We start from the raw sequence: 24490 nt of genomic DNA on the forward strand, positions 1-24490 counted from the left end.
TCAATTAGTGCCGAGTTTTCCGACAGTCGGAAAATCGGCACTAATTCGACCGTTTGGTAGCCAATAGCGGGAGTTTTCGACAGTGTTTTGTACCGTTTTCTCCATGCCTTTTTTTGGGGGGTCAAATAGACCAAAAAACTGTGAAACGCACGTACGGCTCAGCTGTCCAATAACGAATGAGTGAAGTAGGCTGCCCCAATGGCTGAGCGGCAGGCTGCTTCATTCATACATGATTGGAGAGCTGATCCGTCGCTCTGCTGTCTATACGGTTGGCGGGGACGGGAGCGCAATTCGTTCACTGGATGGTATGTGAGTGACATCCCCCCCCCTCCCCCCCGGTCCTGCTCCTCCTCTCTTGAATAGGGGCCCCACTGTTTTAAGTACCCCGGGCCCCCCAGCGACTTAATCCGGCTCTGTATTTCCCTATAGATTTTAAGCTTGCGAGCAGGGCCCTCCTACCTCTATGTCTGTCTGTTATTACCCAGTTTTGTTATATCATTGTTATTTCCAATTGTAAAGCGTAACAGAATTTGCTGCGCTATATAAGAAACTGTTACTAAAATAAAATCCGTGCACGTAGATACAGTGAGACACATCTGCTATGTGACTTTTTAGATACTTTGACGCAGCATTAGATGAAAAACATTGGACATTGCAAGAACATCTCCATTGTGTCCAACTCAAAATTAGGCTCTGTTTGTTTTGCTGTGTAGTAGGGTTGCTACAATTTAGAGATGAGCAGGATCGATTTCTTGGAAACTGAACCCACCTGAACTTAGGGATTCATAGCGGATCCTAGCCCTGGCTTCGGTCAGAAAATGAGTCAAAATGTCCTCTTGCCAGCATCGGCTCTCCGGTGTTTTGGTCCGGAAAACTACTCACTTCTGTCTGTTGTATCCAATCAGCGGCCGCAACCATTGTAACAGGTCACTAGTAGGCTGACAGTGGCTTTCTCTCAGTCAACCAGTGGCCTTTTACCACGGTAACAGCCACTGATTGGATTCAACAGCCTGTTCATACAATGACTGTAGTGGGCGGGAAAGCCTGGAGTTACAGTACGGGTGGTGAGTTGTGTGCTGGAATCGGATGGTAACTTCTGGCTGTGTCTAGTTACCGGTGATGTGGAGACAGGCAGACTGTCTCCTGTCATGGCCTCAGTCTGGATGCTGTGGTGTTAGTGAGCTGCTCCGTACTATCACCAAGAAGAAGGTGCTGAGCGTAGAGGATATGGAGCTGTATTAGTGGCCGGCATTGCATGGAGGTGTTCACGTCAGTGCCAGGCCTGTTTGTGGGAACTGTATGTTGCTGCTGGGAGGGTCACAGCTTAGTAGTGATGGACTACTAGTGATTTGCTTCTACTGTTGCTACAGAAGCTCTCTGGGTGCTGTCGTCAGTATCCCATGTGCAGTGTATGAAGCACTACTGTGGGCATAATGTGTAAGAAGCACTGCTACTGTGTGGGTATAATGTGTAAGGGGCAATACTACTGTAGGCATAATGTGTAAGGGGAACTGCTACTGTGTGGCATAATTTGTAAAGAAGGGGCACTACTACTGTGTGGCATAATGTGTATAAGAGGTACTACTGTGGAGTGTAACTAGGGAGGCCAATCTCGGACTGTTTTTTCAATCTCGGATATCAGAATTGAAAAATGCTCAAACCCAGGATTCTCAAGATTGAGTTGGTGGTGGCACTGGCAGGCAGCAGCAGTACTCAGTGACTGCACTCTATCCTCCTCCAATCCCTCACACCTTATCTTTCTCCCGCTCTTGTCCCCCAGTCCTGATTTATATCTCCCCCCTCAGTTCTTATCTCACACCCACCACCGTCCCCCGAGTACCGGCTTCCATTTGTGTCTCCTCTCTCTGCGGCTGCCTGGGCTGGCTCCCTCTATGATGGTACCTGTGGCCGCCATGACAAGCAGACTGTCACACATGGACTGGACAGGCTGTACACGCTGGGTGGGCAGATTCTCAGCGCTGCCCGCCAATAAAAACAAAAAAATGAATGTGCTAACTAATCCCGAAATCCTGGGATTGGTAGCTCCAATCTCCGGACTAATATCCTGACGATTTTAGGCCAAATCCCAGTATTGATAACTCTAAGTGCAACGTATATAAGTGGTACTACTGTGTCGTGTAATGTGAATAATTAACATTACTGTGTCGTGTAATGTGAATTAGGGACACTACTATACACTGGCAGAAGTTCACTGCAATATGGTAGTGCTCAAGATTAGAGATGTGCGGCGGGCACTTTTTGGGTTTTGTGTTTTGGTTTTGGATATGGATCTGGATTCTCGCTCGTGTTTTGGATCTGGATTGGTTTTGCCAAAACCACCCTTTCGGGTTTTGGTTTTGGATCTGGATGATTTTTGAAAAAAACACACAAAAACAGGCAAAATCACAGAATTTGGGGGTAATTTTGATCCTATGGTATTATTAACCTCAATAACATTCATTTCCACTAATTTCCAGTCTATTCGGAACACCTCACATCCCAAAATATTGTTTTTAGGCCAAAAGGTTGCACAGAGGTAGCTAGATAACTTTGCTAAGCGACACAAGTGGGCGGCACAAACACTTGGCCCATCTAGGAGTGGCACTGTAGTGTCAGACAGGATGGCAAAACTAGTCCCAAAACAGCACATGATGCAAAAAAAAAAAGAGGTGCACCAAGGTTACTGTATAGCTCGCTAAGCTAAGCGACACAAGTGTGCGGCACAAACACCTGGCCCATCTAGGAGTGGCACGCAGTGGCTAAATGTCGAAAGTGGCCCGCAATTTTTTGGGCCACCGACAGCATCTACTGCACGCCCCTGTCACTTCTCAAAAAATTCTGCACCACCAAATTAATTGTATGTGCAAAACATGGGACGTGCTGGAATTTGCCCAGATGTAATACACACCCAATATTGGTACCCCTAAACCACACACACACGGCAGAGCCTGTAAAAAGAATTTGGATAATAATAACCCTTTTATTTGAATGGAGTTATATAACAATATGCAGCACAGAAGAGCATACCCCTAAACCACACAGGGCAAACCCTGTAAAAATTATTTGGATTAAATATTAATAACCCCTTGATTTGGAGTAAATAATATACAGCACAGGATAGCACAAGTGGACTTATACGGCAGTACCCCTAAATTTATACAGCTGCACCACTGGACTTATACGGCAGTACCACAGGACTTATACGGCAGTATCACTGGACTTATACGGCAGTGCCACTGGACATACACGGCAGTATCACTGGACTTATATGGCAGTACCACTGGATTTAAATGGCAGTAATACCACTGGACTTATACGGCAGTACCACTGGATTGGACTTATACGGCAGTACCACTGGACTTATACGGCAGTACCTCTGGACTTATACGGCAGTACCACTGGACTTATATGGAAGTACCACGGGACTTACATGGAAGTACCACTGGACTTATGGCAGCACAGGGACACCACCACTGGACTGATGCAGGACAATGCAGCACCCCTGCAATGGACTGGACTTATACAGCAGCACTGGACATATGGCAGCAGAGGACACCACCACTGTGACTGGACTGATGCAGCACAAGACACCACCACTGGACTGATGCAGTACAAGACAGCACTGGAATGACACATAAGAGAGAGCAGGTCGCCACACCTCTTTACCGTACAGGCAAACACAGAGGAGAGAGACACGTTCTCTCGCTACACTCTCCAGGACTGGAGTGAAAATGGCGGCAAAGTTCGTGGGGGGGGGGGGGGGAGGTCGCTACTCAGAGAACCGAACCCGCTGATCTCTACTCAAGATTTAACTCTGTGATTGCAGTTGTCCCGTGTTTAGAAACAACGTACTCAGCATTTAATGGTGTGTTTGTTGGTATACTTTTCTTTTCTGCCACTGGTGTGTGGCAATGTTTCGTAGAAGTAGAGATGTGCGGCGGGCACTTTTCGTGTTTTGATTTTGGTACTGGTTCCATCCTCGTGTTTTGGATCTGGATTGGTTTTGCCAAAACCACCCTTTCGTGTTTTGGTTTTGGATCTGGATGATTTTTGAAAAATAAAATAAAAACAGCTAAAATCACAGAATTTGGGAGTAATTTTGATCCTACGGTACTATTAACCTCAATAACATTAATTTCCACTCATTTCCAGTCTATTCTGAACACCTCACAATATTGTTTTTAGGCCTAAAAGTTGCACCGAGGTAGCTGTAGGACTAAGCTAAGCGACACAAGTGTGCGGCACAAACACCTGGCCCACCTAGGAGTGGCACCGCAGTTGCAGACAGGATGGCACTTAAAAAAACTAGTCCCCAAACAGAACATGATGCAAAGAAGAAAAAGAGGTGCAAGATGGAATTGTCCTTGGGCACTCCCACCCACCCTTATGTTGTATAAACAGGATATGCACACTTTAACAAATCTTATCATTTTCCTTGCAGCCACAGTTGCGGGAGAAAAAGTGAAGGAGGAGCTGTTGACGGGTCATGTTCCGCTTGAGTTGACAATTTTCTCACCAGCAGGTCTTTGAACCTCTGCAGACTTGTGTCTGCCAGAAAGAGAGATATAACGTAGGCTTTAAACCTAGGATCGAGCACGGTGGCCAAAATATAGTGCTCTGATTTCAACATATTGACCACCCTTGAATCTTGGCAAAGTGAATAAAGGGCTCCATCCACAAGTCCCACATACTTTGCTGAATCGCTCCGTCTTAGCTTCTCCTTCAATTTCTCCAGCTGCTTCTGCAAAAGCCTGATGATGGGAAATGACCTGACTCAAGCTGGCAGTGTCTGAACTGACTTCACGTGTGGCAACTTCGAAGGGTTGGAGAACCTTGCACAAGACGGAAATAATTCTCCACTGCGCTTGAGTCAGGTGCATTCCCCCTCCGTTGCCTATATCATAGGTGGATATATAGGCTTTAATGGCCTTTTGCTGCTCCTCCATCTTCTGAAGCATATAGAGTGTTGAATTCCTCCTCGTTACCACCTCTTGCTTCAGGTGATGGCAGGGCAGGTTCAGGAGTGTTTGCTGGTGCTCCAGTCTTTGGCACGCGGTGGCTGAATGTCGAAAGTGGCCCGCAATTTTTTGGTCCACCGACAGCATCTCCTGCATGCCCCTGTCATTTTTCAAATAATTCTGCACCACCAAATTAATTGTATGTGCAAAACATGGGACGTGCTGGAATTTGCCTAGATGTAATGCATGCACAATATTGGTGGCATTGTCCGATATCACAAATCCCCAGGAGAGTCTAATTGTGGGTACAACTGCATTTTTTAGGACACTGAGGACACTTTTTCTGATGTCTCTGTACATTCTCGGTATCGCCTGTCTAATGAAGTGGAACCTAGATGGCATTTGGTACCGGGGACACACTACCTCAAACAATTCTCTAAGTCCCACAGAACTAATGGCGGATACCGTACGCACGTCTAACACCAACATAGCTGTCAAGGCCTCAGTTATCCGCTTTACAAAAGGATGACTGCTGTCATATTTAATCTTCCTCACAAAGTACTGTTGGACAGTCAATTGGTTAGTTGAAGTAGTACAAGTGGTCTTCCGACTTCCCCTCTTGGATGATGGTCGACACTTAGCAGCAACAACAGCAGCGGCAGCAACAGCAGCAGTAGTAGTAGGCGTACCACTCAAAGATCCTCTGGAGGAATCCTGGTTAGGAGAGGACTCCTCAGTCTTGCCAGTGACAAGGCCTGCAGGACAACTGACGTTCCTGACTGAGGAGGAAGTTGACGTTGAGGGAGTTGCTGGTGTGGCTTGCAGGAGCTTGGGTAGAAGAGGAAGAAGGGATTTAGGTGTCAGTGGACTGCTTACGCTCTTACCCAAAGTTTCACAACTTGACACTGACTTCTGATGAATGCGCTGCAGGTGACGTATAGGGGAGGATGTTCCTAGGTGGTAAACGTCCTTACCCTACTTATTACAGATTGACAGAGGCAACACATGGCTTGACACCTGTTGTTCGGATTTGTGGAGAAATAATTCCACACCGAAGAGGTGGCTTTTTTGGCAGTTTGCCCAGGCATCACAATGGGCTTATTCATCCCATGGACAACAGGTGTCTTCCCCGGTGCCTGATTTAAACAAGCCACATCACCATCAGAATCCTCATCGTCAACTTCCTCCTCAGCGCCAGTGTCACATTTGTATACAGAAAGGAGGATTACAAACTATATGTGATCTAAGGTGTGGTGATTACCTGAAGGAATAATCACCAATAATGTTTTCAAGTGACTGTATATATATTAATTTTGTATTAATTTCAGCCTAGATGTAACAAAATGGCTGACATGCAATGTACTGCATTTGACCCCCATAGGTCCAGGCCAGGAGAGATCTGCAGACCATAAAGTTGAGATGACATTCCCACATCAAAAGCAGAGATTTGCAAGCTCTGGACATTGAGGGCTGATAAGGCCAATTTGTTTGTTGGGTCAACAGAGGGGCTGTAAACAGACCAGGGATCCTGTTTCCTGGCTAATGTCATAAACCGCACTTTCTTTGAAAGAGATTCCTACAGTACACCCCTTACCACCCCCCTTGGCTGTTGCCAAGCACCAAGTATGTCCAACAGGGAAACAGTTAAACATCCCAAGGCAGGGGGCCTGATGAAGCTGGAGACTATATCTGTCTGTCTCATGAAAATAGAAGTTGTGATCTCTTGGGAACAGCTAGTATGCTGGAGATGACCTACTGTAAGTTATTCTGTGAAGCCCCCACAGCAGAAATCTAAAATTCGCTTGCGTAAGTGTGTTTTTGAAATATTCTTAATAATCTTTGTAACCTTTTTGTAACCAAAGCTCTGAAGTATTCTTGAAATTAATATTCTAATTTTAGTTCTGATTCTGTTGTTCTTATGAACTCAACGCCTGTGTGGCTCACGCTTACCTATTATTCTAAGTATTGCAGTGTGTGTGTGATAGGTAAAGCTAAAGACGCCTGCAACATCCGTAATACGTTGAAAAGTCTTTGCTGATGGCAGCTGAAAGTATTTAAGTAATCCCGTGTGTCAAAAGTGACCCCGTACGTCGCATGTGGCAGTTCTCAAATTGGCGTATTTGTGGAATTGGCCGGCAGCGTTGTCACAAAGTGGTGGCAAGTGGTGGGATGATAATTGTTTTTGTCTAAGAACTTAAGTGAAGGTGGTAATAATTTCGTGAGCGGAACATCCACTTCACCAGAATCAGAACTCAGAGCTTTATTATAATTTTAAAATCCACACAGTGAGTAGCAATCTCTGTTCCCCTCCCCATCTCTTGTTTTTCTTTTCTATTATTTTATTTTGGTGAAGATGAGATCAAAGATGACTAAGTCTAAGCATCTGATGAAGGATGATGGCAAACCTGTGTGTGGGAATAGTGCATCGGCCTGTGCTGCTGAGACAGTAGGGGATCTATTGCATACTGGACTGTTACGTACTGCGGGTAGTAATGGTGCCATGCTGATTTCTGATGTGGAATCTGTTATCGATGTGAGACCTGTGCATATGGCCTTGGATAAATATACGCCGACTGATATCAAGTATGGGAAAGATACAGAGCATCATGATGGCTGCAAACCTGTGCGTGGGAATGATGCATCGGCCTGGGCTGCTGAGACGGTAGGAGATGTATTGCGTACTGGACTACTATGTACTGCGGGTAGTAATAGTACAACGCTGGATTCTGATGTGGACTCTGTTATCGATGTGAGGCCTGCTGTGGCTGCCTCAAATGTGGATCTTATCCTCCCATTCCTGGAAACTGTCGGAGCTGTGTGCTGGACAGGAAGAAAGTGTTCCAGTGCACGAGAGGAGAGAGAGATAGGGCCTGCCAGTGCTGCACACCTGGTGCAGAGGGAGAGTTCTATGGCAGAAATGAGTTCTGCAAACCGAGTAGCTGAGAGAGAATGTAAGCTACAAATGGCATCGCAACAAGAAAGTGATTGCTCGCGATACCATGAGACCAGGGAGGTCACTGTTAAACCTTGCCTGGATCAAGTCCCTAGTATGACGGACTATGTGAACTTGGACAGTACTGCAAATACCCAGTGGAGATCTGGCACCTCTTACATCTACACTGAAGATCAAGACCTGGATAAGTATTTACAGAGTGCAATTTCGCTATGAAGTCATCTCCAGCCTGGGCAACCCTTATGCATCTGGGGCAACAGATCCTTGCCGAACGCCAAGCAGCTCTGGAACGTGAGGCTGCCAGGGAGACGTCAAAAATTGCTGGGCCACCATCCGAGACAGCGTCAGAAGAGCAATGGGGGTATGGCCCAGATGACCTGTCTTCCAGGATGAGTACGGAGGAGCTAATTAAAGAATGTCAGCTGCAGGGTCTTGTATGCCGTGACAATACCCGCAGCAAGATGCTCTGTCAGCTCTGGTGGGCAGAGGTGAGCGAGTGCAATGCCTTCAGCAGGTATCGATCCACACTTCTGCGGTTAGGTTCCGAGATGAGTTCTACGTACCTGCTGCATGAGCTGGAGGAATGTTTTGAAGATACATGGAGAGAGGCACGCAATGTGAGGAAGCTCGATACCCCATTCTGGCACGATCAGTGTCGCAGAGTGGATGATGAAAGACAACATCTGCGAAAGCTTCTTTTATCAGCGGAAGAAGCAGTAGTGCAGCCTGCAGGGGTGCCCCAGGAGGAACAGGTACCCCCATCATCTACAGTCGGTGTGGACTATATTACGGAGTTCTCGCTTCCAAAGGTGCAGTGTACCCTACTGGGAGGAGATGTTGGTGTGAACAGCATATTACCTCCGTCTGCGCAGAATTTGCAGCTGGAAGAAACTGATTTTCAGGAGAACCTGATGGTGGAGGAGATTATGTCGACAAGAGAGGTGGGAGTGTAAGATATTACTCCCAAGAATGTGTTCGTGAGAACTGACTTTGGACAATTGATAGCACAATCTGTGCCTGACATTTCTAAGTTGTTGAAATAGGTGAATCATCTCAGGTAGTATGTGATGATGCTAAACCTTGCAATGGTATTGCTCTGTGTGCAGTACCTGAAATGCTATTAATGATGAGCGGGTTCGGTTTCCGAGAAACCGAACCCACCCGAGCTTTACCTTTTTTTACACGGGTCCGAGCAGACTCGGATCCTCCCGCATTGCTCAGCTAACCCGAGCGCGCCCGAACGTCATCATCCCGCTGTCGGATTCTCGCGAGATTCGGATTCTATATAAGCAGCCACGCGTCGCCGCCATTTTCACACGTGCATTGAGATTGATAGGGAGAGGACGTGGCTGGCGTCCTCTCCGTTTATAATTGTAGAAGAGACAGTTGATTGCTTGTTTTATTACTAATTGTGGGGAGGATTGGGGAGCAGCTGTTAGGACTCGGAGTAGAGTGCAGAGTTTTGCTGATAGTGACCACCAGTTTTTTTTTATCAGTTCTCTGCCTGAAAAAAACGCTCCATACCATATCTGTGCTCAGTGTGCTGCATTATATATCTGTGCTGAGTGCTCACACTGCTTAATTGTGGGGACTGGGGAGCAGCTATAGCAGGAGTACAGTGCACAGTTTTGCTGACAGTGACCACCAGTATACGTTTGTCTGCCTGAAAAACACTCCTGTGGTGGCTTTTTTTTATACTAGTTTAGCAGTCTGCTGACAGTGTCCACCAGGTCTATTATACTGTATATAGCAGTACGGTAGGCCACTGCTGTACCTACCTCTGTGTCGTCAGTCACTCGTCATCCATTAATAATAATAATAAGTATACTATCCATCCATCTACATTGTATACCTGTGGTGGCTTTTTTTCTTTATACTAGTTTAGCAGTTTGCTGACAGTGTCCACCAGGTCCATTTATTATACTGTATATAGCAGTACGGTAGGCCACGGCTGTACCTACCTCTGTGTCATCACTCGTCGTCCATAAGTATACTATCCATCCATCTACATTGTATACCTGTGGTGGCTTTTTTTCTTTATACTAGTAGTACTAGTTTAGCAGTCTGCTGACAGTGTCCACCAGATCCATTATACTGTATATAGCAGTACGGTAGGCCACTGCTGTACCTACCTCTGTGTCGTCAGTCACTCGTCATCCATTAATAATAATAAGTATACTATCCATCCATCTACATTGTATACCTGTGGTGGCTTTTTTTATTTATACTAGTAGTACTAGTTTAGCAGTCTGCTGACAGTGTCTATCAGGTCCATTATACTGTATATAGCAGTACGGTAGGCCACTGCTGTACCTACCTCTGTGTCGTCACTCGTCGTCCATAAGTATACTACCATCCATCTACATTGTATACCTGTGGTGGCTTTTTTTTTTATACTAGTAGTACTAGTTTAGCAGTCTGCTGACAGTGTCCACCAGGTCCATTATACTGTATATAGCAGTACGGTAGGCCACTGCTGTACCTACCTCTGTGTCGTCACTCGTCGTCCATAAGTATACTATCCATCCATCTACATTGTATACCTGTGGTGGCTTTTTTTTTTATACTAGTAGTACTAGTTTAGCAGTCTACTGACAGTGTCTACCAGGTCCATTATACTGTATATAGCAGTACGGTAGGCCACTGCTGTACCTACCTCTGTGTCGTCACTCGTCGTCCATAAGTATACTACCATCCATCTACATTGTATACCTGTGGTGGCTTTTTTTTTATACTAGTAATACTAGTTTAGCAGTCTGCTGACAGTGTCCACCAGGTCCATTATACTGTATATAGCAGTACGGTAGGCCACTGCTGTACCTACCTCTGTGTCGTCAGTCACTCGTCATCCATTAATAATAATAAGTGTACTATCCATCCATCTACATTGTATACCTGTGGTGGATTTTTTTCTTTATACTAGTAGTACTAGTTTAGCAGTCTGCTGACAGTGTCCACCAGGTCTATTATACTGTATATAGCAGTACGGTAGGCCACTGCTGTACCTACCTCTGTGTCGTCAGTCATTCGTCCATAAGTATACTATCCATCCATCTACATTGTATACCTGTGGTGGCTTTTTTTCTTTATACTAGTTTATCAGTTTGCTGACAGTGTCCACCAGGTCCATTTATTATACTGTATATAGCAGTACGGTAGGCCACTGCTGTACCTACCTCTGTGTCGTCACTCGTCGTCCATAAGTATACTATCCATCCATCTACATTGTATACCTGTGGTGCCTTTTAGTTGTGCACATTAAAATATGGAGAACAAAAATGTGGAGGTTAAAAAAATAGGGAAAGCTCAAGATCCACTTCCACCTCGTGCTGAAGCTGCTGCCACTAGTCATGGCCGAGACGATGAAATGCCATCAACGTCGTCTGCCAAGGCCGATGCCCAATGTTATAGTACAGAGCATGTAAAATCCAAAACACAAAAGATCAGTAAAATGACCCAAAAATAAAAATTAAAAGCGTCTGAGGAGAAGCGTAAACTTGCCAATATGCCATTTACGACACGGAGTGGCAAGGAACGGCTGAGGCCCTGGCCTATGTTCATGGCTAGTGGTTCAGCTTCACATGAGGATGGAAGCACTCATCCTCTCGCTAGAAAAATGAAAAGACTTAAGCTGGCAAAAGCACAGCAAAGAACTGTGCGTTCTTCGAAATCACAAATCCCCAAGGAGAGTCCAATTGTGTCGGTTGCGATGCCTGACCTTCCTCTTTTTTCTTTCATTTTTCTTTGCATCATGTGCTGTTTGGGGAGTATTTTTTTGAAGGGCCATCCTGCGTGACACTGCAGTGCCACTCCTAGATGGGCCAGGTGTTTGTGTCGGCCACTAGGGTCGCTTAGCTTAGTCACACAGCTACCTCATTGCGCCTCTTTTTTTCTTTGCGTCATGTGCTGTTTGGGGAGTATTTTTTTGAAGGGCCATCCTGCGTGACACTGCAGTGCCACTCCTAGATGGGCCAGATGTTTATGTCGGCCACTTGGGTCGCTTATCTTAGTCACACAGCTACCTCATTGCGCCTCTTTTTGTCTTTGTATCATGTGCTGTTTGGGGACAATTTTTTTGAAGGGCCATCCTGTCTGACACTGCAGTGCCACTCCTAGATGGGCCAGGTGTTTGTGTCGGCCACTAGGGTCGCTTAGCTTAGCCATCCAGCGACCTCGGTGCAAATTTTAGGACTAAAAATAATATTGTGAGATGTGAGGTGTTCAGAATAGACTGAAAATGAGTGGAAACTATGGTTATTGAGGTTAATAATACTATGGGATCAAAATGACCCCCAAATTCTATGATTTAAGCTGTTTTTTAGGGTTTTTTGAAAAAAACACCCGAATCCAAAACACAGCCGAATCCGACAAAAAAATTTCGGTGAGGTTTTGCCAAAACGCGTCTGAACCCAAAACACGGCCGCGGAACCGAACCCAAAACCAAAACACAAAAACCGAAAAATTTCCGGTGCACATCACTAAATGCTATGTGATACTGCTGGATCTTGCACAGAAGTGACTCTGGGTAAAAACGTAGTGCCCCGTGAACATTTTGCATTTTCTACTGTGCTAGAGATTTGTGATAATACCAGTGAAATTAACTGTATTGCTGCAGGAACTAACCCTTCTTTTCCTCAGGGGACACCTGCCGATCCGTGCAACATTAATGCCAATGTATGTGATTCTGAGAATGTTACCAACCAGTGTGTACTAGAAAATAACTCTTTGTCATTACACAGGGCTGAATCTATTCTGTCAGAAAGTGCATGCCCTGATATAGAGTTGTGTGGGGTGCAGTTAGCAGATTATGTTCTACCTGTATCAGTAGTTGGGTTGAAGGCTGTATGCAACAATGTGTCCCGGGCCACTCTGATTAACGTGATAGGATGTAACCCTGTCTGTCCACAGGCATCTTACCACAAGGTGGGGATAGGGGACCCTGTTCCCATATGTGTGCTACCCAACCTGCCTAAGAGTGAGTTACTTGAAACTGGTTTGGGGCAAACGCACCCCACCTACATGAATGATTATTGATACTGCAACATTGCCAGCTTTTCTTGCTATCACCAATCTCCCTCAGGCCCCGGGTGATCCGGATAACATGCCATAGGGACAAAGAAATTACTCCCTGTATTGTTGAAAATGATTTGCAGGTACTGAGGGGCCCCGAAAACAGGCAAACGTCTATGTATAAAGGAGGGGCAATGATTCCTTGTATTGATGATAATACTGTGTTGAATACTGTATGTAATACCACGCCTGGGGTAGCAGTAATGACACGCAGTGCAGCAGCACAGAAAAGCTGTGATTTAACCCCTGCAAGTGGGGAGGGTGACTCAAAAGCCAGAGATCCCCCTCCGCCCCCCTCCCTCCCTGTGAAGGTTGCAAGCTCAGATACTGGCCTAGGGAAGGGAGTCAATGAGGATGATGTATTGTCTTGTATACGTGTTACCAGTAATTTTGATGATGCATGTATCAATGTAGGAAATAATGTGTCTGTCGGGGGTGCTGCCAGCATGTTAGGTACCAGGGTTGTGTCAGAGAAGGGTCTGTGTCAACAGCTGAGAAGGGAGAAACACACATTGCTGTCCCTCCCCCTCAGACCCCCCTTCCTGCCCTGGTCTTGCATGTAGACACCCAGCAGGGATTCCCATACACTGAGGCTTCAGTGGAAAACTTACCTCTCCAGGTTGAACAGAGAGCCAGTGCCAATACAGCACGAGGGGAGGAAGAAATTGTTTGGGAGAAGTGTCTAGGTGTATTTTCCCCAGTATGTGTTAATGAGGAAATTTCTCCCCATTGTGGTACCACTAGACCCACCGAGTTACAGACACCTGGGAATTATGTGGGCACACTGTATAAAGATGTGTCTGATGTGAGGTGTGACCTAGCTATAGGTACCAAGCAGAGGGCAATGCAGGAGGGCTGCACATTAACCCTTGGAAAGGAATCAGAAAGTATTTCTGCTGATAAGAGACTGTCTCCTTTACTCTTAGCAATGAAAGTAGAAAACTTATCAGTGTCAGAAATGACTGTGCTTGACCATAGGCACTGATGTATGTAAAAAGTGTGAAATTGTGTTTACCCAGAATGAGAATCCCCATTTACAAGTGCTAGGGGATAAAATGAACAAAAGGTTTGGACAGGAGTGTGATGCAAGTCCTGCCATGCAAACCCCCCTCTGTCCTGACAGAGGACAGCCAGGGAGGGGTGGGCCACAGTCAGAAGCTGCAGAACCTGAGGGCGACGGCCTTTCAACCTTCTCCTGAGGCTGAGCCAGGAAAGGAACATGTTATTCTCTCTCCAGGTGTAGGTAACAGGAGTACACAGTGTTTATTCACAGAGGTGTATGGAGGTGGGCGACCCCAGTCTTTTGGAGATGGGGCAGAGTGAAAAAGGCTGTAGCTGTGTTTTCAAGTGACTGTATATATATTAATTTTGTATTCATTTCAGCCTAGATGTAACAAAATGGCTGACATGCAATGTCCTGCATTTTACCCCCATAGGTCCAGGCCAGGAGAGATTTGCAGACCATAAAGTTGGGATGACATTCCTACATCAAAAGAAGAGATTTGCAAAATCTGGACATTGAGGGCTGATAAGGCCAATTTGTGTGTTGGGTCAACAGAGGGGCTGTAAACAGACCAGGGATCCTGTTTCCTGGCTAATGTCATAAACAGCACTTTCTTTGAAAGAGATTCCTACAGTACACCCCCTACCACTCCCCTTGGCTGTTGCCAAGCACCAAGTATGTCCAACAGGGAAACCGTTAAAAATCCCAAGGGAGGGGGCCTGATGAAGCTGGAGACTATATCTGTCTGTCTCATGAAAATAGAAGTTGTGATCTCTTAGGGACAGCTAGTATGCTGGAGATGACCTGAGTTATTCTGTGGAGCCCCCATGTCAGAAATCTAAAATTCGCTTGCGTAAGTGAGTAGGGTTTCTGGAAGTTTTATTTCCTTTTCATTTATTGAGATTGCTGTATTCTGTGTGTGTTTTTAAAATATTCTTAATAATCTTTGTAACCTTTTTGTAACCAAAGCTCTGAAGTATTCTTGAAATTAAAATCCTAATTTTAGTTCTGATTCTGTTGTTCTTATGAACTCAACGCCTGTGTGGCTCACGCTTATCTATTTTTCTAAGTATTGCAGCCTGTGTGTGACAGGTAAAGCTAAAGACGCCTGCAACGTCCATAATACGTTGAAAAGACTTTGCTGGTGGCAGCTGAAAGTATTTAAGTAATCTCGTGTGTCAAAAGTGACCCCGAACGTCGCATGTGGCAGTTCTCAAATTGGCATATTTGTGGAATTGGCCGGCAGCGTCGTCACAGCCAGCAACACCCATATCCTCATCCTGGTGTACTTCAACAGTGACATCTTCAATTTGAATATCAGAAACTGGACCGTAGGTGCTCCTTCCAGCACTTGCAGAGGTTGTGCAAATGGTGGAAGGAGCCACCTCTTCCCGTCCAGTGTTGCGAAGGTCAGGCATAGCAACCGCCGACACACTTGGACTCTCCTTGGGGATTTGTAATACCATCTTAGAACGCACAGTTCTTTGCTGTGCTTTGTCCACCTTAAATCTTATCATTTTTCTAGTGAGGGCTTCCATCGTCATGTGAACCTGAACCACTAGTCATGAACATAGGCCACGGCCTTAGCCGTTCCTTGCCACTCTGTGTCGTAAATGGCATATTGGTAAGTTTACGTTTCTCCTCAGACCATTTAAATTTCTTTTTTTTGGGTCTTTTTACTGAACTTTGGCTTTTTGGATTTTACATGCCCTCTACTATCACATTGGGCATCGGCCTTGGCAGACGATGTTGATGTCATTTCATCGTCTATGTAATGACTAGTGGCAGCAGCTTCAGCACTAGGAGGAAGTGGTTCTTGATCTTTCCCTATTTTATCCTCTACATTTTTGTTCTCCATTATTTTTCTGGAGTTATATAACAATATGCGGTACAGGAGAGCGTACCTCTACCCTACACAATGCAAACCCTGTGAAAAAAATTTGGATTAAATATTAATAACCCCTTTATTTGGAATAAATAATATACAGCACAGGACAGCACCACTGAACTTATATGGCAGCACCACTGGACTGGATTTATATGGCAGTACCACTGGACTTATACGGCAGGATCACTGGAATGATACGGCAGGATCACTGGAATTATACAGCTGGATCACTGGATTTATAGGCCAGTACCACTGGAATTATACGACAGAATCACTGGATTTATATGGCAGGATCACACGCCAGTACCACTGGAATTTTATGGCAGGATCACTGGACTTATACGCCAGTACCACTGGAATTATAAGGCAGGATCACTGGAATTATACGCCAGTACCACTGGAATTATATGGCAGGATCACTGGATTTATACGTCAGTATCACTGGAATTATACAGCAGGATCACTGGATTTATACGCCAGTACCACTGGAATTTTACGGCAGTACCACTGGACTTATATGGCAGTACCACTGGACATATACGACAGTATCACTGGACTGGATTTATATGCCAGTACCACTGGAATTATACGGCAGGATCACTGGCATTATATGTCAGGATCACTGGATTTATATGGCAGGATCACTGGAATTATACGGCAGTACCACTGGATTTATATGGCAGTACCACTGGACATATACGGCAGTATCACTGGACTGGACTTATACGCCATTACCACTGGAATTATACGGCAGAATCACTGGAATTATACGGCAGGATCACTGGAGTTATACAGCAGGATCACTGGATTTATACGGCAGGATCACTGGAATTATACGGCAGGATCACTGGACTTATACGGCAGTACCATTGGACATATACGGCCGTATCACTGGACTGGACATATACGCCAGTACCACTGGAATTATATGGCAGGATCACTGGAATTATACGGCAGGATCACTGGACATATACGGCAGGATCACTTGATTTATACGGCAGTACCACTGGACTTATATGGCAGCACCATTGGACATATACAGCAGTATCACTTGACTGGACATATATGCCAGTACCACTGGAATTATACGGCAGGATCACTGGAATTATACGGCATTACCGCTGGACATATATACGGCAGTACCACTGGACATTAACAGCAGCACAGGGACACCACCACTGGACTGATGCTGGACAACACAGCACCACTGCAATGGACTGAACTTATACAGTGGCACTGGACATATGGCAGCAGAGGACACCACCACTGTGACTGAACTGATGATGCACAAGACACCACCACTGGACTGATGCAGCACAACACAGCACCACTGGACTGGATTTATACAGCAGCACTGAACATATGGCAGCAGGACACAACCAATGTGACTGTACTGATGCAGAACAAGACACTAACACTGAACTGATGCAGGACACTGAGGACGGAGACACGTCCTCTCTCTACACTCTCCAATGCCAGAGTGAAAATGGCGGCGATGCACGGCCACTTATATGGACTCCAAATCCCGCGAGAATCCGACAGCGGGATGATGACGTTTTGCCTCGTTCTGGTTTCCGAGTCAGACGGGAAAACCCGAACCGGCCCCCGAATCCGGGCTCGGGTACTGAAGTTCAGTAGGGTTTTGTTCTCTGAGAACCGAACCCGCTCATCTCTACCTAGAAGTGCTATATTAGGAAACATTGCCGTGTGTTTGTGTCGCTGCTCTGTCGCTTAGTAGCCATCCAGCTAGCTGCAGCTTTTGGCCATTATTGTTGAAAACAATATTGTGAGCTATGAGGTAGTCAGTAATGACTGGAAATGAATATTATTGAGGTTAATTATATGGTAGGAACAAAGACAGGACCACATTAAATGATTTTAGCTGTTTTTAGCATCTAAAATAAAATACAGATCCAAATCCAAAACACGTTAGTCTGGTTTTGCTGAAGTAGAACCGAAACCAAAACACAAAATTAATACAGATCCAAAACACATGGGTAGGTGCACATCTTTTCTAAAAATTTTACAGAAATTTTGTAGCTGCCTAGATAAAGCACATCAGATAATTGAAAATCTTTGTAAATCACATGTAGGGCTACATAGCCATCACTAATTAACTACAGGCTTTATTTTGATTATTCTTATGTAAGTATTTACTAAATGTGCAGCCTAGGCACTGTCATCATTAGGTGGTTGCACTGCCCACACCCCTTCCTGTGAGGCTACGCACCCATTTTGAACATGTGTGTCTTGGGCTCAAAAAGAGGGATATTTGGCGCACTGGGTATCACCGACCCCATTAATGCTAATGCACTTAAGTTTATATATAAAGCGCAACCCCCTAGTTGACAGAAGCTGAATAAATTTTGTCTTTCTTTTCTACTGACTTTGGAGATGCCCCATGGACATGCCTTCTTGTCTCGCTCCTTAGTAAAATTGCAAAACTCAATGTTGGTGTTTGTTTTCCGATTTTAGATTCTGGAGTCAGTAATGTGCAAAACAGAATGAGGTTTGCATTGGTATATTAACCACCTATCCCAGTTTTAGGGGGAGATTTACAGTACCAAACCCTAAAGAGAGATAAAGAGGATAGAGCCAACCATTCAGTTTATGTCAGTTTTCTTGAACTGCAGTAAAATGACAGAAGTTGATTGTTTGGTACTTTATCTCTCGCCACATTATCTCTCACAACCCTTTGGTAAATCTCCCCTTTATAAGAAATATAGTATTGTCTCACACCCCTAATATTCTGGTATAGAATAGCCTATTGCCATTGGATGAAACATCTTTTCTGGTTTAAGTGAGAAATACAGACTAATCACATATCATTATGACACATGTTCACCTACTTAGCGCTGGGTGCTATCACTTGCCCATTCTTCAGCCACTTAACTGGAAGATCAGGATTTGAGACTTCTATCTGTAGTTTCATTTTCTGGCCTTTATCTACGGTATAGCAATTATCTAGTTTTCTTGTAAAAGCTGCGGATAGAAATAAGAACAGCAGTAACGTAAATTAACAGATTGAATTGAACACATACCACCATCTCCCTTTCAAATCAGTGCTCATAGCCAGCATGGGGTACTACCTGCAATGGCCCTAACCAGCTGCTTGCTGTAAGAGGTTGGACTGGTCACACTGTAAGAGTGAAACCTTCAGCATGGAGTACCCCTGTATAACTTGGGTATACTAGAAGAAAGCCATAGTCTCTTCAGAATGGAGTGTGCAATAAAATGCAGCCATCACACCCAAGTAAAAGCAAAGCCCCTTACTGAATATCTTGAAGCTACTGCTAACTGCCCTACTAACTGAACTATTCCTTGTGGTACATCATTGACACATTTTCTTTTAGCAATGAACTTCAGATTTATAGTAGCGACAATTAACCAAAGTAGCTTTCCCAGGGTCTGGCCAATTTTGTACTTACTCATTTTTCCAAACAGGGCCTCAATAGTCCAAGATTCAGGCAAATACTATTTTAGCTTAAGACACAAGCAGCAGCATTTAGTGAAAGCTGCAAAACATGGTACTAGAGAGCAGCTCCGTTTTTGAGTGACTGTATCACTTAGCGTTGCTTCCCGACTCCGAAGACAGCACCTAACAGTAGTGTTCACAACAATGCTCATGTGAGGCTTTAACTAGAGGCATGTGAGCAGTGCCGTCGCACAAAGTGATGGGCCCTGGAGGCGGCACTGTAATTGCCCCATGCCCTTGCTTCAGTATCTCTGCTGCAGTACATCCCGGAGTGTCCTTTGGGCGCTTTAGGCGTGCACCCTGCAGTCTGTACAGCCATTCAGAGTGATGCACCCGGTGCAGGTTGCCCTGTCCCCTCTGCGTGACATCATGTGCTTAGAGAGTGTGCCCAGCACAAGGTACACTGACCCCCTGTTAGACATGCCAATTCTTGGGGATAGTAAAACTCCCCTTGAATTCTGCATTAGCCCCTGGATAGATACCTTCACTTTTCTTTATCTGAACTTTTTTCTTCTTCAGATGCTTCAGCATGCCTCTAAGATCAGTGACACCATTCTCAAAAGCAATCTTTTCATACTCGCTCGGTTTAGCATTCTTCAATATTTCCCAGACATGTGGAGGGATATTCTCCATGGGATCATCATCCCCTCCTTTTTTCTTTTCCCTTTCCTTTTGCTCCTTCTTCTCCTTTTCTCTGAAGCAAATGGAGACAAGAAAGGATTATCAAACAGAAGAACAAAGCAAAAATTGGCATAACCCATAGCAGCCAAGAATGTATTATCGGTAGCCAAATGCAGGTTTTACTAGTGAAAGCAAATATGTGATTGTTTGTTGTAGGTGACAGTATACAGGATGTATTCTCGATACTTGATTATGGAAGGTAGCTCACAAATTTATAGGCATTTCCACTGACTCCCAGGAGAGCATTTCACTTTCTGAGTTCCTGCTCATTTTAAATTGAGGTGGTGTTCTCAGAACATATTAACGCAATTTACAGCGAAACGCGCCATTATAGCTTCCATCTCTGCCACCTAATACAGTGAGACATGGTATTGCACACTGTGGGGTGTGACCATGATTAAATAATTGTATCACCATGTCCCCTGCACTTGACACTTGGGGGGTATTCAATTGTTTGAAGAGTCAGTTGGGTATCTGTTTTTTTTCCTACACTGTATCTACTAGACAGGGAAAAAACAGACACCCAACCGACTTTTCAAACAATTGAATATCTCACTTGGTCTTTTCTTCCTGGGTATCCCAAAATTAGGAAAGTATGGTATTCTCATGAGATTAAAATGGGCATAAAACAGTAGAATCTTTATGTTATGCAAAAGACAACAATAATTTAGGAGAACATAAACAATTTATCCCAGGAAATGTGGTCCATTAGTGCATTATATTTACAGCTCTATGGAGCTGATTCTGAGTTGCACACAAAAATGCATGCCCATGTGCAAGTTTATGTAAATGCTGCTACAAACTCCTTCTCTTGTGTACATCTGTGCAGCCAAATGTGAAAAGACTGAGACACCCACTATTAGCACCTGTTGACACTGTAATACTGATTGGTGCATTCTTATACACTACCATTTGTCGTACCATGAGTTACCATGGTGAAACTAATGGTGATGAATAAGGATGCTCTTTGGCAGGTGCAGTTTCTTCATCTGACTAGGGCCTCCTATGCTTGTGTCTGGGCATCTTGGAATGCAGCCGATTGCATTGGTGCACCCACTATAGACCATTTTTGCATGTACTGCTAACCACCTCCCAGTAACTGCCCAGGAGCACCCATCACAATTCCGCCACAAATACTGTCTGACCCAATCGCAACAGCACCTTTGTGAGTAGTCCCTGTGTTACTCATGCGCCATGGAGGTTTTCAGAAATTTTCACACATGGGCAGCTGAAAAAAAAAGTCTGAACTGCGTGAACATTGTGTGCGGATTGTGTGCAACTCTGAATCAGGCCCTATGGTTGGTTTAACGTAGAAAAATGGATAATTACGTTTTTTTGAGGAGAGCACTGAAATCAAGTTCCCCAGCATCATCCCTTCGTTTTCCGTCTGCACTGGTTCTGAAAGAAGACAGATCACACAGGAAAAAGTTGGAGTGGGACACGTTGCATCCTACTGTAGTAGAATATATTAACCACACATCATTCATCATCCACAGATTCATCATCCACACATTAATCAGCCACTTATTTATCAGCCACACGTTAACGCCAAGCATGAAAGGGATGCTGACCACACATATCTCATATATCAGACTCATGAACAATTTAAGAGAATAATCACAATCAAATTTTTATACAGTATAATTTCAGTTTAAATTACTGAGTATTAAGAATTATGTGCCCCCTGACAAATTTTGATCCTGGCCCCCCTCTCCTTTAGAGAGGAGATTGATATATGTCATACCTCACAACCTAATTGTACATTGATTTCCATTGAAAAATGTGAAAGTTTGATTATCATTTGCTTCCATACATTACCAGATTTTCATTCCAACCAGCCAGATTGGACAGGTGGTCTTCCAGATAATTGTATAGTGTATGCACAGCTTAATGTAGTTCAACTCCTGTACCAAAGCAGGGCAGAAGTATTGGGCCTGGCATCCTAGGGTGCACCCTGATTAGCTTAATTGTTATTCAGGCACTGGTTGGGCGCCCCAACATAGGGGGAATATAGGGGCCACATTTCAGGCCTTAATCTTGCTCTGCACTCAGTGTTTTTGGCAAATCACAAATCAAAGGCCTGTGATTTGTGATTTAAGCAGTTCAGAAGATGGTAATGAGGGGCGTGTTGCTTTAGCTAAACTTATAGGGGGAAGAGTGACTAATCATGAGGTATAAAGCCAGAAATTTCATCATGCAGAATGTAGGGCCCTAAACATAGTTCCTTTTATACAGTATACTGCATAAGATTATAATACATTTTTATTTTTGCACCACAACTTAAAACAAATGTTGCAGAAGGGAGAAACATGCCAAGTTTATTATTATGAGGCCATCTCTTCTTGGAAGGAGAGTTTGAAATATTTTATTTATCAATATCCAATTTATCAAATGAAGTTTAGTTTTCCCTGACTCCCACCTCTTTAGCAGATTTAGATACACTGAGTACTCCGGGGTACTGACACCTCAGGTAGGGGGTTTGCACATTACAGTCTAATACTGAAGTAGTTATATGCTCACCATAGACAATGATGAACACCAACCAACCTGACCACTCAAAGACCATGGGGGTAAATTTACTAAGGTCCCGATTTTGACCGAGATGCCGTTTTTTCTTCAAAGTGTCATCTCGGTCATTTACTAAACTTAAATCACGGCAGTGATGAGGGCATTCGTATTTTTTGGAAGGTCATCCAAAAAAATACGAATGAATACACCATCGGTCAAAACGCGGCTGTTTAAGTATGAATCTCACGGTCATTTACTAAGAAGTGCAAAGCAAAAAAAAAAAAACACTGCCGTGAAAAATTACAACTCGTAAAAAAGTGCAAAAAAAAACCAGACCTGCTTTTTATATCCGTGATTGGATAGGCATGCACGGATCCATGAGGTCCGTGCATGTATATCAGTGGAAAGGGGTGGGAAAGTGGTTATTTTTTTTAAAAAAATTGCGTGGGGTCCCCCCTCCTAAGCATAACCAGCCTCGGGCTCTTTGAGCCGATCCTGGTTGCAAAAATATGGGGAAAAAAATGACAGGGGTTCCCCCATATTTAAGCAACCAGCATCGGGCTCTGCGCCTGGTCCTGGTTCCAAAAATACGGGGGACAAAAAGAGTAGGGGTCCCCCGTATTTTTAAAACCAGCACCGGGCTCCACTAGCTGGACAGATAATGCCACAGCCGGGGGTCACTTTTATATAGTGCCCTGCGGCCGTGGCATCAAAAATCCAACTAGTCACCCCTGGCCGGGGTACCCTGGGGGAGTGGGGACCCCTTCAATCAAGGGGTCCCCCCCCCCCAGCCACCCAAGGGCCAGGGGTGAAGCCCGAGGCTGTCCCCCCCAGCCAATTGGCTGCGGATGGGGGGCTGATAGCCTTTTGTCAAAATGAAAAGATATTGTTTTTAGTAGCAGTACTACAAGTCCCAGCAAGCCTCCCCCGCATGCTGGTACTTGGAGAACCACAAGTACCAGCATGCGGCGGAAAAACGGGCCCGCTGGTACCTGTAGTACTACTACTAAAAAAATACCCAAATAAACACAAGACACACACACCTTGAAAGTAAAGATTTATTACATACATCCACACAAACATATACACATACTTACCTTATGTTCACACGCAGGTCGGTCCTCTTCTCCAGTAGAATCCAAGGGGTACCTGTTGAAAAAATTCTACTCACCAGATCCAGGGTCCCAGGCTCCTCGTAGCATCCTTTTGTAATCCACGTACTTGAATAAAATAACAAAACGGAGACCCGAGCCACGAACTGAAAGGGGCCCCATGTTTTCACATGGGACTCCTTTCCCCGAATGCCAGAAACCCACTCTGACTTCTGTCTAAGTGGGTTTCTTCAGCCAATCAGGGAGCGCCACGTTGTAGCACTCTCCTGATCGGCTGTGTGCTCCTGTCCTGAATGACAGGCGGCACACGGCAGTGTTACAATGTAGCGCCTATGCGCTCCATTGTAACCAATGCTGGGAACTTTCTGCTCAGCGGTGACGTCACTTTAGGTCAACCGCAGGGCAGAAAGTTCCCACCATTGGTTACAAGTGTAAGGTTGTAGTACTGCTACTAAAAACAATATATTTTCATTTTGACAAAAGGCTATCAGCCCCCCATCCGCAGCCAATTGGATGGGGGGGACAGCCTCGGGCTTCACCCCTGGCCCTTGGGTGGCTGGGGGGGGAACCCCTTGATTGAAGGGGTCCCCACTCCCCCAGGGTACCCCGGCCAGGGGTGACTAGTTGGATTTTTGATGCCACGGCCGCAGGGCACTATATAAAAGTGACCCCCGGCTGTGGCATTATCTGTCCAGCTAGTGGAGCCCGGTGCTGGTTTTAAAAATACGGGGGACCCCTACTCTTTTTGTCCCCCGTATTTTTGGAACCAGGACCAGGCGCAGAGCCCGATGCTGGTTGCTTAAATATGGGGGAACCCCTGTCATTTTTTTCCCCATATTTTT

At 44.9% G+C, this 24490-nt stretch overlaps 1 protein-coding gene across 3 annotated transcripts in view; it reads right to left on the bottom strand.

The window, feature by feature from the left end:
- Positions 1 to 24490, bottom strand: part of LOC134966278 (myosin-binding protein C, fast-type-like) — a 231571-nt gene that overhangs the window by 75507 nt on the left and 131574 nt on the right. For all 3 annotated transcript variants that reach the window (XM_063942887.1, XM_063942886.1, XM_063942888.1), the window contains 3 exons: positions 21358 to 21426; positions 19830 to 20041; positions 18722 to 18854 (listed from right to left, as the gene is read on the bottom strand). In XM_063942887.1, coding sequence (XP_063798957.1) covers positions 18722 to 18854; positions 19830 to 20041; positions 21358 to 21426 — 414 coding nt within the window. The remainder of the gene's footprint in view (positions 1 to 18721; positions 18855 to 19829; positions 20042 to 21357; positions 21427 to 24490) is intronic.

The sequence above is a fragment of the Pseudophryne corroboree genome, chromosome 10, assembly GCF_028390025.1.
Source record: "Pseudophryne corroboree isolate aPseCor3 chromosome 10, aPseCor3.hap2, whole genome shotgun sequence".
Lineage (NCBI taxonomy): Eukaryota > Metazoa > Chordata > Amphibia > Anura > Myobatrachidae > Pseudophryne > Pseudophryne corroboree.